Here is a 14,509-nt window from a genome sequence, read left to right as displayed (position 1 = left end):
TCCATTTTCCTGTAATTTTAAACTGTTAAGTGTCTAATTCACTTCTTTAAAAGAAACATACACAATACTTCATGCTGTGCTAGATATTAGCTGCTGGATAGGAACATTTAACTTTCCAAACCTTTATTCAAGCATTTCTTCCAGATAAGACATTGCATTAAAATATAAATCTAAGCATTTCTACAAAAAGGGAGAGAGATTTTCCGACTTGTCCTTCTCCCTCGACTCTAAAAAGCACAATGTCAAAGATTTAAACGTTTACAGCAAGTCAGAGAGAGGAAAGATAACCACAGAGCTCACCGGTTTGGGCTCTCACCAGGAAAGATTTGCACTTCAGTCCCCTTTTCCAGTGACTGTTTCACCACGCAAAATAAGAGTTTCAACAGAAGGCAATGAGCACAACTCATGTCCAAATTCCCTACAGCTCCATGTGGGATTGTTGTTCTTGGAGCGGGAATCACCAGTGCAAGTGCTCACTTTAAGCTGCAGACTTTAGGGTACAGCTTTCATCACCATCTCTTGCCTTATATTCTACTGTGAATACTGCCATTTTATTCCACAGAACTTACACCAGTATCTACACATTTGACATCAAATGTAATTGTTATCTGAATTTTTTTTTTGCTTGTAGAAAACTATGAAATATTAGGGCATTATAGTTTGATGTCATTTTTTCTTTTCTATATAAGGATTACCTGAATCATTAGTTATCTATCCAAAGATGAGATTTTTCAATAATGCCTTACGTTAAAACAGAGCTAAATGATACCTGGTACTATTTCTCTCCTAAAACTATTTATTTATACACAGGAATCAAATACTAAGTCAAAAAGACTAAAGACTAAAAAGACATAAGACTAAAATCAAAACTGTACATAAATTTACAAACACATAAGTCTAGCTTTCATGTCTCAATCTGTGATTTTTCTTCACTTGATAATGATAAATCCCTTATTTTCTCATCAAGTCTGAACTTAGAAGCTTCTCATTGATTGCCAGTTCTTCACAGAAACGTCAGTGAGCAGACAAGGAAATATTTCTTCCCTCCCCTGCTTATTGTTGCCTTTTTTGTAATCACTTCTACTAAATGAAAGAATCAGTATTACACCAAAATGAAGCGATATCTTTTAAAAATCAAGGAAAAAGACAACAAAAACTTAGAGTTTGAAATGAGCACATAGCCAAACTATAGAATTTTTACATCTCTGCACAACTTCTCTTTATCTATTTATAATTTTCACTTCCTTAAAAATATGAGTTCATCTTGGTTTGGGGCATTTTTGTTTGTTTTCTTTCTGCAGAGATGGTCCTTAAGACTTTGGACTGACAGTGAGGTTTTAACATTCTTGATGTTATTCTCAGAAGTTAGAGGGAAGAACACACAGAAACAACTACTGCAGACGAAGAAGGAGCTGAACTTTTCTTGATGTTCGTTTTTGTTCATTTTTAACATTCTGCACTTTCCAAAACTTCTTTTACAGACCCAACTTCCTTTACTATGTCTGCTTCAATACTAGATGATAACACTATGATTCTGTGCACTTCTGTGAAAAACGTTTGGGGACATTTTCCCATCCAACTTGGCTGTAACTGCACTGAAACAGCAATGGATGACTAAGAGACATCCATACTGCTTTATGCCTACTGAGGATTTCCTCACACACATTGATGAGAATTGTGCACATCCCACCAGGGTTGAGTTCCTGCCTTAACCTGTTCGTACCTTGTCTCCTATAGACATAAGTAGCTGGCTCTTTGAGTAAAACCCAGCAGCTGTGCCTTTGCAGGCCATGTGTGCACATCTGCGTATCAGGGTAGAAAAGACATCTTATTGCTGAAGGCTGGATTTCCAGGGTAACCACTGTACACGACTGGTTCTTTGAACAAGCTGTAAGGTGAAACATAAAGAAAAAGAGCAGGTAAATATGTATTCTCAAAGCATTTTTTATGACATTGTTATAGGATACTTAAAAGAAAGGTTTTATGACAGGTCAAACAACAAGGATTCTGCTGCAGAGCAGAATGAAGGGATGTAAAGTCCCCAGATTCCCAGATTATTCTCCAAAATAGCCAAAGAACAAAAGGTTATATTGGCTTTAAAATGGAGAAGTACAGCAAGAGAAACAGTATCCCAGCTCTTAGGAGAAGAATAGCATCTTCTAATAAAGTACTGAGAACTTCAGCTGAATTCCAACAGTCTCCAGGGAGCCCTAGGGGAAGGTTTCAGAATAAGAAAAGTGATCCTCTCACTGGTCCTGGTGTGTTCTCAGAGGTGGATTTCCAACGCTTTTCCTTTAGAGACCCTCCTTCAAAAAGTTATGGCAAAAAGGGAAAAAAAATTACACTGCTCACTTTCATAAGGTGAGGACCAGCTGCTGCGGAAAATGGGACTATTTCAAAGTCCATCTGCAGTAGGTGGGAGCAATCATTTGACTGCTCTGTGGCATTTGAGAGTTTTCCAGTCATATGAATTTAAATGGCTCTTTGCCATCTAGTCAGGCTGTTGATTAAAGCAGTCACTTTGTTTTTACTACAGCCCAACTCCTGCTTCATCCCAGCTCTCAATTAATCTGCCTTCACGCACCACAACAGGTTACTTTAGATAATGGAAGGTGGCTCTACCATCTGTCTCACTTAATTGTTATTTAGAAAAGAATTACATTGTCCCTTTAATTATTCATTACAATATTCTCCAAGTTGTACAATGCCTGGAGAAGCAAGAGGTCTCTGCACCCAAGAGATGTCAAAACTACTTAACCACTTTATGAGACTTTATGTTCATTGTATCTTTCATTAAATAAATTATTTCAGGTCCCTTCTCTCAAAATCACAGACACTAGGGTATTCTTTAAAAGTAAGTAAAATCAATGTATCTGTGTAAGAAAGGGGAGGCAGAGAGGGAAGGGAGAAGCTGTTCTTGGTGTCTCAACAGGTAATATTTTCCATAAAGTGATGAATAACCATTTCTTACCGGATAGACAAATTTCTCTGGCAGTGGAAAAATCATTGGATATATCTCTACTAACTTGCACAACTTCAAAGTTTGAGATGGATGAATCCAGGAGAACAGAGGACACATTTAAGGGCTGCCATTTATCCAAATAGTCTGTAAAATTAACCATATAATAATAATAAAACTAGATAATTCAGAAAAACAAAACAAAACAAAAAAACAAACCAAAACTTTAGAGGAAAACAATACGGAGGTAAAAGTACTGAAGGGTTCCTCAGTGAAAGACTTCCATCTTCCTTTGCATCAACAGGGAATAAATTAAATATAATATTGAAAGTTTTCTGATTGACTAGAGGATCCAGTCTAATCTTCAGATGTCATCTACAACTAGGTTTATAAAAAATAGATAGATTTAATTTAGTAGATAGATAGATCAGGAGCAACTCCATCCAGGTTTGCATCTAAATCCAACTGATTCAAATAAAAGGTTTCTGGACAGGCCTAATTATATTAAAGAACATAGGTCACGATGCTTGTACACAAGTTCCTGAGCAGGTATGGCCACTAATTCCTTGGAAAGCAAGTGAGGATCCTCCATGTGACTGAGCAATCCCATAACCTCCAGTAAATATCCACATCTGTATCTCAAACAGGAGCTGGTTTCTTAATGTAGACTTCACCTCAGTTAACTGCAAGGTAGTTGTCTACATCTGAGTTAATCACACCAGACTCCTTGTACTACCGGGAGGAACAGACACTTTTACTATACAATATCTGCATTCTGCTTTCGATGTCTGCTTTAGGATGAGATGAATCACACCCAGGAATCCACCGATTGTGAACCAGATGCTCATGTTGTCTGTATAGGGAATCTCATGTGAGTAGCTAAAATGGAGATGTCTATGTTGCTTGTATACATCTGCATTCAGAGGACAAGTCCCCACTTTGCAGACTAAGTGAAAATGAGACAGAAGTTTTCACAAATGTTATCTTTTGTCTTTACTTCCCTTACAAGCAATCAACCAACTCCCACAAAAGCACATGCAACATTCACACGTTTACTGACTTTTTTTTAAGGTCACAAGGATTATTTTTATAATTTTGGTTTCCTAGAGAGAATTACATTAGATTCTATGAACTGTTCTAAAGCCATTTAACAACTAGATAATTAAGATTTAGTTCTATTTCATACGTATATATACACATACACACAAATATGTATATATGCAAATATACACATGTGTATAAACATAAATACAAACATATATATTTATGTGTACTCTGGACTGAGTCCAGAGGAGGCCACAAAGATGATCAGGGGGCTGGAGCATCTGTCCTATAAGGACAGGCTGAGGGAGTTGGGATTGTTCAGCCTGGAGAGGTGAAGGCTCTGGGGAGACATTCCAGTACCTACAGGGGACCAACAAGAAAGCTGGAGAGGGACCTTTTACAAGGGCATGTAGTGATATAGGCAAACTGAAAGAGGGTAGATTTAGATTAGATATAAGGACGAAATTCTTCACCATGAGGGTGGTGAGGCACTGGAACAGGTTGTCCAGGGAAGCTATGGATGCCCCATACCTAGAAGTGTTCAAGATCAGGCTGGATGGGGCTTTGAGCAACCTGGTCTACTGGAAGGAGGCCCTGACCATGTCAGGGGGTTGGAACTAGATGATCTTTAAGGCTCCTTCCAACCCAAACCATTCTATGATTCTGTACATGTACACATGCATATACATGTCTGAGCATACATATACACATACATACTGACTCTAGTATTCACCAAAAAAATATTCTCTGTCTCACAGTGGATTTAAAAGAAAAATACCACAAACATTCATTTTGCATACACAAACAGATAAAAATATCTGCAGGGTCTCAATTTTGCGCATAGAAGTCAAAAAAGAAGGCTTGGGAAAGAATGGGCCTTTAATTATTCTAGTTCTTTTCAACAGTTCAATATGTTTTTAAAGCAAAAGGGCCCTTCTGTGGCCACCGAGTCCTAAACAGGAGGTTGGTGTAACCCTTTCCATGTAATTATAGGGTGAGGATGGAGCTGAGTTAGCTGTTGCTTTGAAATTCCTGGTGAACAGATTTTGACCTGTTGTTTCAGTTTTGCACACAGGTGCAAAAATTGTGACCATTCATTTCATTAAAGATTTCTTTTAGTCTTCTGACAACGGGGTGACTTGCAAAGATGGCCAGAGTTTCCTTCCTCCCCTCACAGAAACACAGCTGTGACCATACCACTCAACATCAAATCTGAAGACAGGGTCGGGGGTTCATACAGTCATGGCTGCGGTATGCCCTCGCTGCAGCTTGGAAACTGGTGTTGACATACTTGTCCAGCTGATGAGAACCAAGACCAGCCCGGTTGTAATAATTTAAAAATTATTTTATTCCAAATAGTTAATGACAACATAGGGGAACGGCCACAACTCAGGCCTCTACGGTGATGTTCAAGGTCTTTTCTTTTGCAAGTTAAACCCTTCCCAAGCGACCACGAGACTCAAGGATGGGTTATCTCCCAGAGGACAAGCTGAAAAAGTGATGTGCTACCACCATTGCCAAAGCTGTTACCTTAGTGCTAGCTCCTTTGCCCTTCTCCTTGTGAAAGAAAACACTGGACAAATTCATGAAGTGATGAACCAACCCTACCATACTCCATATACCTTCCCAAACAGTGCAGGTGTGAGCGAGGCAAGAGAGCAGCACTGGGTCCCATGGGTCCTTTTCAATCACTTCAAAATCATTCTATTCCTATTATACTTGAGGGCAACTGTTCCAAGAGATACAGGCTGGAAGTCCCTAACTAAGCAGAAATGAAAGATATTTTGATATTGCACTGTTCTATGTTAAAGACCACAAGCCTACTTGACATCACAGAGTAGCAAAGTAGGCATCAATACTATCTTCAGAGGGAGTCTGAACTAGTAAGGGAGCAATGACTGTGAAATCACAGCTTGACTTGTGCAACAGACCTACTGCACAATATTTTCCTTTCTCTTAAGCACTGACTATTCAATTGTTTTACAGGAACACAGCCCTGTGGAAAGTATTACATTTCATATTGTCTATGTTGTCTCTATTTTAAAAAACACTTAATATAACCAGTTGCATGACCCATATTAGAAAATTTCAACCTCTACATGTAGGGTGACAGTTTGTGCCATTTTTTTATAAAGATACTTAAAAATCAGCTCTGTAAGTGATAGAGAATTAACCACTACATCCTCTCCAGAGACTATCTGCCTGCACTACTAGATTCCCTAGGTTTTACTTCTCCAGATTATATCTTGCCAGTTGGTGTTTTCAATTACTTCTTAATTTTTTTTCTGAAAACATTAACAAGAAAATATTTATTTTATGAATATGTTTCTACAGAACAGCACTGTTGTCATGTTTCATTATGTACTGTACTAGTAACTGAGGTCCTACTGCTGGAACAAGTAATCTCCCCAGGTTCAGACACAAGGCTTCAAATAACCAGTTGTGGTTCTTTCAAAAATGAGTCTTGTCTGGATTCCAATGTAAGTCAACAATTTTGGGTGCATCGGTGGTTTTGGAAGGTATTTCACCACTCTGACTCTCTTCCCATAGCTGCCCTGATCCACTGAGTGACCTTGGGCAAGTCTCATAATCCTCATCTGCCTGTTTGCCCACAGGTCAAACATTCAGAAGCATTCTTGCTAAGGTAAATTCTACTCTCTCAGGAAAGAAATACAAAATAATTCCACAAAAGCAAAATAAATTCCTTGGGTTTACATATCTGATACTTGAATTTGGCCTCCTGTACCTATTTCCCTGAGGTTTACAAGCTTATTGCTATAGTAAAATCTTTTGAAGGTGCTGAAATAAAGCTTGTGAGTGCACATGGTCATTACTAGGTACATGTAATGTGTTGTGCATTCGGTCACGAGCTACCCTTCCTACTTCTATAGTAAAATATTTTTATTTATCCCTTTATGTGGGATAGAATCAAGCTAATAACATTCATTTTAACTACATATAAGACACAATTGGTACATTGCAGCCCATGCTAGGCACAGAAGAGAGACCACTCATGATGCAAACTTCCACATTCATACCTAAATCACATTTTATATTGCTTGTTCCTTGCCCCAAATATCACAGAAGTGACACTTGCATCCTCCCGCTACCCACATGGGTTTATTTTTTGGAGTTCGTGGAGTTTTTTTTTTCATTCTCAGTCCTGGATGAAACATTCATAAACTCAGATCAGATTTACATACTGAGACTTCCACTATTTTTCCTTTCCAACCTTCTGCCCAGCTGACCCTAGATGCAGATAAGTGCAGAAATACTAATGCCTATTTTAACGACAGAGTAAAGCCCTGTAACCCAGAGCCACCCATGGCAGCACTGTGGACATTGCCAGCCAGCAACTGGCCGAAAAAGAAATTTTGGCTATTAGTTGTTTCCTTCTTCCCTTCTCCTGGCAGCAGATCCAGCAATGCCCACAGCCATACACACCAGCAGAACTGGCTGATCTAAACTCACCTCATCTAGAAACTGCTCTCACAATGGACACAGCTACAAATTGGCACTGCTCTACTGAAAACGCTTAGTGCACCTGGTGGGCTGGAAGACATTTCTGGTTTATATATAGGTTAAGCTCTGACTTTCCAAACCACATTTTGGCAAATGCTTTGATTGGATAATTACAGCACTCTGAAGCCAGCCAGCCCTCTAACTTTTATTGCAAAATTATAGATGTTCCATACAGAGAGCCTTTCTCCTCCAGATGTTCTTGTTTGGTAGGCAAGGTTTAAGACTGGATTTGCAAAAGGACTTACACTGGCCTTACTCTGTTCCCACTCAAGTCACAGGATCACAAGACTGGAATAGATTTCCTGGGGGCATGGAGTTCAGCCTCCCACTGTCACGGGCAACGACATCATAAAATCCTTTCCATAAAGTCAACAAAAGTTTCGTCACTGACTTCAGTGGAAGCAAAGAGGGGTCAGTTCTGAGTTTGCTGGAAAATTTGACATTCGATATAATGAAACTGAGATAAAGAAGTGCAATAAAATAAGTTAAATTTAGAATAAAATGTGAGGTTGAGGATGTACATAAATCAGATGAGGCTAACGTGAGGTTAAGGAGGTACATAAAACAGATCTATGGGTTCAGTATGCCTAATTTACGGTTGAAACATGAATTCTGATCTTAATTCTGAAATTTGTGAGCCATATTTAATAGTGCTGGCTCAAGCCAAAAACATGCTTCCAGATTGAACTCAGTGCTTTGTATATCTAACATTCAGAGATTATTTTCCAATGAAGACTGCTAACCTTTCTGCATACCAACAATCTCCAAAACCAGCAAATCATCAACTTAGAGTGGACCTGTAGAAAATATACTCTTTTTAAAATAGAGTTGCTTCTCATTTTTGTCCATCTACTGAGATTTGAATAATTCAAAATTAGTCATTTTCTTACAATTGCTGCATAATAACTATAATCACACCTCAAACAAACATATTCCAAGCTAACAAATGTGTTATTTATGGCCTTTAGCAGTAAGCAATCTTGCTATGCTTATGATAAATGAAAGCTTTCTTCCTCTTTCAGTAGTGCCAATTATAGTAAACAGTATAGTAAAACGATAGTAAAAACACACCAGATATTTATCCAGGTTTAAAATAAGCTGTTTTCAAAAGGCTAAAATCATCATGTTTACAAACAGAATAAAAATAAAACTTAAGACCAAAGACAGAGTAATTCTACACCAGAGGTCCAATATGCTGTATGGGGGCATGCTAAATCAGTTCTCAAGGATGGATAAAAAAAGGCGGTCTTTGTTTCACACCAAAGATCTCTCTGACAGGTACTCAGCATTGTGGGGAAAAGAGGAATACAAATGGTACTATTAATCACTGAAGTCAGCTACATCAGCACCTGTATGACCATCAGCATCTCTGTTGAGAATGGAAATACCCCATGTGCTGAGATAGCCCGATGGGGAATTTATTCCCAAGTTGGAAAACCCCATAAGCCACTTCTCAGCCCTGCATCGAGAGAAGGACTATAAATCATTAGGGGATCACGGAAGCCAGAAATAGGAAGTGCTTAACAGATCATTACATCCATATGCCTTGGTGGTTTCTCAATGAATTACTTGATTTGAATGGACTGAGAATGAAGCCGATATGATCCATATACAATCTCTAGTTCCATGCAGACATCAACATTTAAGGGCCATTGCCTATTAGCAGTTGCCAAATCTAAGATAGATAGCCCTATCCTATTTAAAACCAAGGAACAGGAAGACATAAATGCTCATTAAAGTTTGGCTAATGACAAGTTATAAATCTCATAAAAGAAGTTCAAAAGCAGGAGTCATTCATTAGTGTCACTCCTCCCTTCTACATGAACAGGGATATCTTCAGGCTCTCTAGTTTGCTTTCAGCACAAGTATTCCTTCCAAAAAAGCCAGTTAATGTGTCTCATAGATTATTTTGCTTCTTTTAGTCTCAATTGGAAAGACATAAAAACTTTCATAGACCAAATCCCTGTGCATAAACCATTTGAATAACAGCATTATACAAACATAAAATATCAATACATAATTTCTCATAAATGACTTTTCTTATCTGCCTGTATCTTACAGCTGGCTGCAGAAAGTTCCATCTCAAAACTAATTATTAGACCTGACAATTTTTTCTTTTACATAACATTCCTCCCTACTCATAGAACTCTGCAGAGTTGTTATTTAAATACTGACATAAGTAAACTGAGAATTCATCATGACATATTAACATTTTCAGCACAGGCAGTCTTAAAATAACAGCTGTCCTCCTATCACTGAAGGTCACAAATTGTACCTAAAACTCCCTACAGATGGTTCCATATGCAGTGTCATCACAGCACGTTGACTTCTTCAGGGGAAAAAAATGCTCTAAATGTAACAAGTCAGACTTGCCCAGTGAGTTCAGGCTATCTATTTTTCAAGTATTGTTTCTCAGATATGAGAAAATGAGGCAGTCAAATGCATTAACTTTTAAAATAGGCCTTAATTGTGCTTCACTAAACTCAGACTCTAGATTAGACATAGCATTAACTTCACTATTTCACAGAGCCTTCTGACAAAGTATTCAAACTTAAGTATCTTTCTGATCTTTTGATGGAAAGTTTTATATACATATTTTTATACATACATTCTTACATGCACACACACGAATGTACATCCACATATGACAGTGCCCTTTAAATGGTGACATTTTCTCACATTTACCATCTGGTTACCACACAGGAGTAAATTCAGTCACTGCAAGCTTTTCTATGATGCCCAACTCTAAAAACACTAATCTTCTATAGCATATACTAATATATAGATAATCATAAAGAGCTTGGAAACAATGTTTTTTAAATTTTTCCAAAGCTTCTGACAACACGACACAGATAGCAATCTGACCTAAATAACCAGCCTAGTACTTGTACTATCAAAATGAGGCAGAATATAAGAAGGACAGGTGGTGCCCAGTTGCATTTTGAATGTGTTGCCACACTGGTGTCAGAGACCCAAAAAATACAGGACAGTAGTTCTGATTTGACTTCCAGACTAGTTGTGATCTTTATAATTTGGCAAATTCTCCTGACTGCTGTCCTCAGGACAACCATTCTAATCCAGAATCCTGCCTTTTTATGGAAGGTTCTGCTCGCTTGGGTGGTCAACCAGACCTTTGCAAACCAGAGACATCCCCAGTTGCTCTGCATTTGGAAAGATGAACTGGAAATGGGTCTGATAGATCAAGATTTCTACTAAGAGTACCACAAGCACCTCAGTTGTTGTGCCTAAATTCTGGGCAATCTTTAGCATAGAAAGCAAGTGCCAGATAGAAAAGCCTAATTTCCTGAAGTGTTGCTTAGGTCACTGTTTTCCCAGATTAAAGAAAGAAAAACACAAAAGGAAAATGACAAAATCACTACTAAGCTTCACACTGGGAGAAAGAGAGCTTTAGCAGTCAGGCAGAAAGGGACGTGGGGGTATTAATTGACAGGAAGCTCAACATGAGTCAACAGTGTGCCCAGGTGGCCAAGAAGGCCAATGGTGTCCTGTCCTGTATCAAAAATAGCATGGTCAGTAGGACAAGGGCAGTGATCCTTCCCCTGTACTCTGCATTGGTGAGGCCACACCTGGAGTATTGTGTTCAGTTCTAGGCCCCTCAGTTCAGGGAAGATATTGAAGTGCTGGAGTTGGTCCAGAGAAGAGCAACAAGACTCAAACACAAGACCTATGGGGAGAGGCTGAGGGAGCTGGGGTTCTTTAGTCTGGAGAAGAGGAGGCTTAGAGGTGAGCTCATCACTCTCTAGAACTACCTGAAGGGAAGTTCTAGCCAGGTGGGGATTGGTCTCTTCTCCCAGGCAGTCAGCAACAGGACAAGGGAGCATGGGCTTAAACTCTGCCAGGGGAAATTTAGGCTGGATATTAGAAAGAAATTCTTTACAGAGAGAGTGGTCAGGCATTGGAATGGCTGCCCAGGGAGGTGGTGGACTCACCATCCCTGGAGGATTTTAAACTGAGATTGGACATGACACTTAGTGCCATGATCTAGTCAATGCACTGGAGTTGGACCAAGGGTTGGACTTGATCTCTAAGGTCTTTTCCAACCCAGTTGATTCTGTGATTTTGTGATTTAGTAAAGCATTTTTCTGTATCTCATGGGAAAACAGTTTGCAAAGGAGTTGACTTGCCCAACCTACACATTACCACACTAGCTTCTCAAAGTATTTAACACAAAAATTATTTACGTTCACCTATAAAGACAGGAGTTGTCCCTCTATTACATTAAGTCAATCATTTAAAAAGCACAAATACTACTAGTAAATACAAATAGTCTGAGCATGATCATGACAGGTGGTCATAATGATAAAATAATTAATAGTAAATTCAGAACTCAATATTGAAAATTCTTTGCAAATATTAACCATCTCTTGCAAGGCCAGTTGCATAAAGTTTAAGGACAGACGTGTATTAAAAAACTTGTTCAGATTAAACAGAAAATCAAAGGCAGAGATGGATGAGACTTGACAATTTCAGCCTAACTTGAGAGTTAAATTGAATTATGTAGTGACCTTTCAACCTGCTTCCTTTACGTTAGACACAGCATTTAGCAGATAAACTGTGTATTTCTGGAAAGGACACATCAAGGAAGCCTGTAGCTGTTGGCAATTTGCATATATTTTTAGGGGGCAACAGACAAAAAGGCCTGAAAGACAACAGTTAAGTTTCATTTATTAAGAGGATCCACCCACTTTTAAAATAAAGCATGTGAATACCATAAGGTTAATTACAGCAAAACTGAAAGAAATTTTCTTCACAATAGAAAAGAGATGGTGTCACGTGTCCTAGCACGTTACAGCATGTTTTCAAATGTGGGACCCAACACACACCTCAAATATTACATTTCTTGCAATCTGGTTCGGAATAATCTTCAAGATAATATTCCCATCCTTGCAGGAAGCCAAAAACAAGGAGTAAAGGCAGTACAGTTTATCATTCCGATGTACCACCAGTTATAAAGCAGTATAAACGTGCATTAATTTCTGGACAAATTACCCCTTTCATCATCTTGTTTTTTGGAGAAAAACAGATTTACTAAATTTGACTTTGCATCTCTATTACAGTTGTTTGTATCAATTTTAAAACTCATTGTCATTCCTTGAATCCAGCATTACTGATAGAAACTGCTGGTGCTTTGTCTAATCTGACATCCCTTGCCATCCTGGCAAGAACCAGATGCCACAAGAAAGGCACTAAAAACACAACAGTGGACAATAACACATTAAACAGCTTAGGGGGAGCTAACCTTGCCAGAGCTTTTCTTCATTGGTCACTGCACTAAAATATGAAGTTATATCCATTGAAAGTGATGTGGCATCCGCACTTCTAAATGATAAATTGCCAAATATTTTGCCTCAGTGACCTCTTGTGGCAGTGAGATTGAGAGATATTACACCAGCATTGTAGATAACAACAATCCTTCCATTTAAATGATTTATGATTAATAACAATGAGTGAACACCTAAATGAGTAACTCATGAGGAACACAACCTTTTAATTATAGTGTGATCTTTTAGTAATACATACAAAATAGAGGATGTTTCCTTTTCTATTATTTTTTCAGTTGAATACATGAACACACTTACCACTTTCTGGCCCAAGAGGTAAACTAACAGTTGGACACAGGTTAGGCATGGTGTTCCTCAAGTCAGCTAAAAGTAGGAAAAATAAAAGAAAGAACTAAAAAAGGAAGGTTTAAAATGCAATCAACACCTCAGTATTTCTAGCATTACTTCTCGGATCTGAAAGTTGCATCTTCTCACCACAAACAAGAGTAAGGTTGTGAGGTTGCTTTGTTATCTAACCCTTTTGAGCTCATACATGAAACCAGAATTCTGTGAGTTTCCATATTTATAAACATTCCTACACTTTTCAAAATGCGGTTATTTATGAACAACTCATTTCAGTAGTCCGTGTTTTTTTCCATGCCCTTTTCTGTATTTGGTTTTGTGCATCACAAAAAACATGAGATTTTCTCTGCTTCTTCATTAGCAAATTGGAATTTACCAAAACAGGAATTAGGAACAAGTCAGTTTCTAAAAGTAACCTTTACAAATTAAAATTCAATTGATCATTCATATTTTCCATACACGAAGCTTCTTGTTTATTAATATTCCCTTAAACATTTTGTAATTTTAAATAACAAACAAGAAGCTTCCTCTGCTCATTCACATTTTGTAAAACATTTTGGCTAATCAAATCAGTTTTAAATTCTCTATTAAGATATAGTAAATTACTATACATTGAGAAGCTGAAGATAGATGAGATTCTCTATTTGCATCTTCCACTTTGTACTGGCCAAGCATGTAAGTAATAGATATTTCTAAAAAGTCAGGAGTTTTATGATACCATTCACACTGACAGACACATGGTGTGAACTGTGGGGTTGTCATACGCAGCAACAGAAGTTGGACTCGATCATCCTTGTGGGTGCCTCCCAGCTCAGAATATTCTATGATTCTATGGCAGGAGTGAAGAACTAGAGCTATTCAGAACTCTCTCTAACACACCACAATGTTTGTCATTGCCTGAACTGCAACCATGACTATAAATACAAAGTCAAACTGATAATGAGCGGAGGAGCCATGTGGGCAAACAGCTTACATGTCAACTTAACATATTATGGAAAGCGGAGGCACAACTACTTTCCTCTGACAAGACTGTAGTCTAAAACCAGAGACCCCATTTCATGCTATCATCCCACTGCCTTCAGTAAATTCCTCCTTCAGATTTCACTCATTTTCCCTTTAGCTTCAGAGGTTTCTTGTTCCTCTTCCTGGTTCCCAGGCCACCATCACACCAGAAAAACTGATACAAATTTCTGTCTGCAAATATCTCTATTTGCATAAACACCTGTGCCTTGCTGTGTGTTATAGTGGAAACACATCTGAAGCTTCTTCACTACATAAGGAAATGTCACCATCTCTCCTAACACTCCTCGCTTTGCATACATAGCGGGCTGTTCATCAT

At 38.3% G+C, this 14,509-nt stretch overlaps 1 protein-coding gene across 1 annotated transcript in view; it reads right to left on the bottom strand.

The window, feature by feature from the left end:
- Nucleotides 1–14,509, bottom strand: part of TG (thyroglobulin) — a 164,370-nt gene that overhangs the window by 84,876 nt on the left and 64,985 nt on the right. Inside the window, exons 35-37 of the mRNA XM_021298862.2 lie at nucleotides 13,126–13,191; nucleotides 2,972–3,106; nucleotides 1,724–1,888 (exon numbers count right to left, since the gene is read on the bottom strand). Of these exons, the coding sequence (XP_021154537.2) occupies nucleotides 1,724–1,888; nucleotides 2,972–3,106; nucleotides 13,126–13,191 (366 nt within the window). The remainder of the gene's footprint in view (nucleotides 1–1,723; nucleotides 1,889–2,971; nucleotides 3,107–13,125; nucleotides 13,192–14,509) is intronic.

This window comes from Columba livia, chromosome 2 (genome assembly GCF_036013475.1).
Source record: "Columba livia isolate bColLiv1 breed racing homer chromosome 2, bColLiv1.pat.W.v2, whole genome shotgun sequence".
Lineage (NCBI taxonomy): Eukaryota > Metazoa > Chordata > Aves > Columbiformes > Columbidae > Columba > Columba livia.
This window is presented reverse-complemented; position numbering and strand designations above follow the sequence as displayed.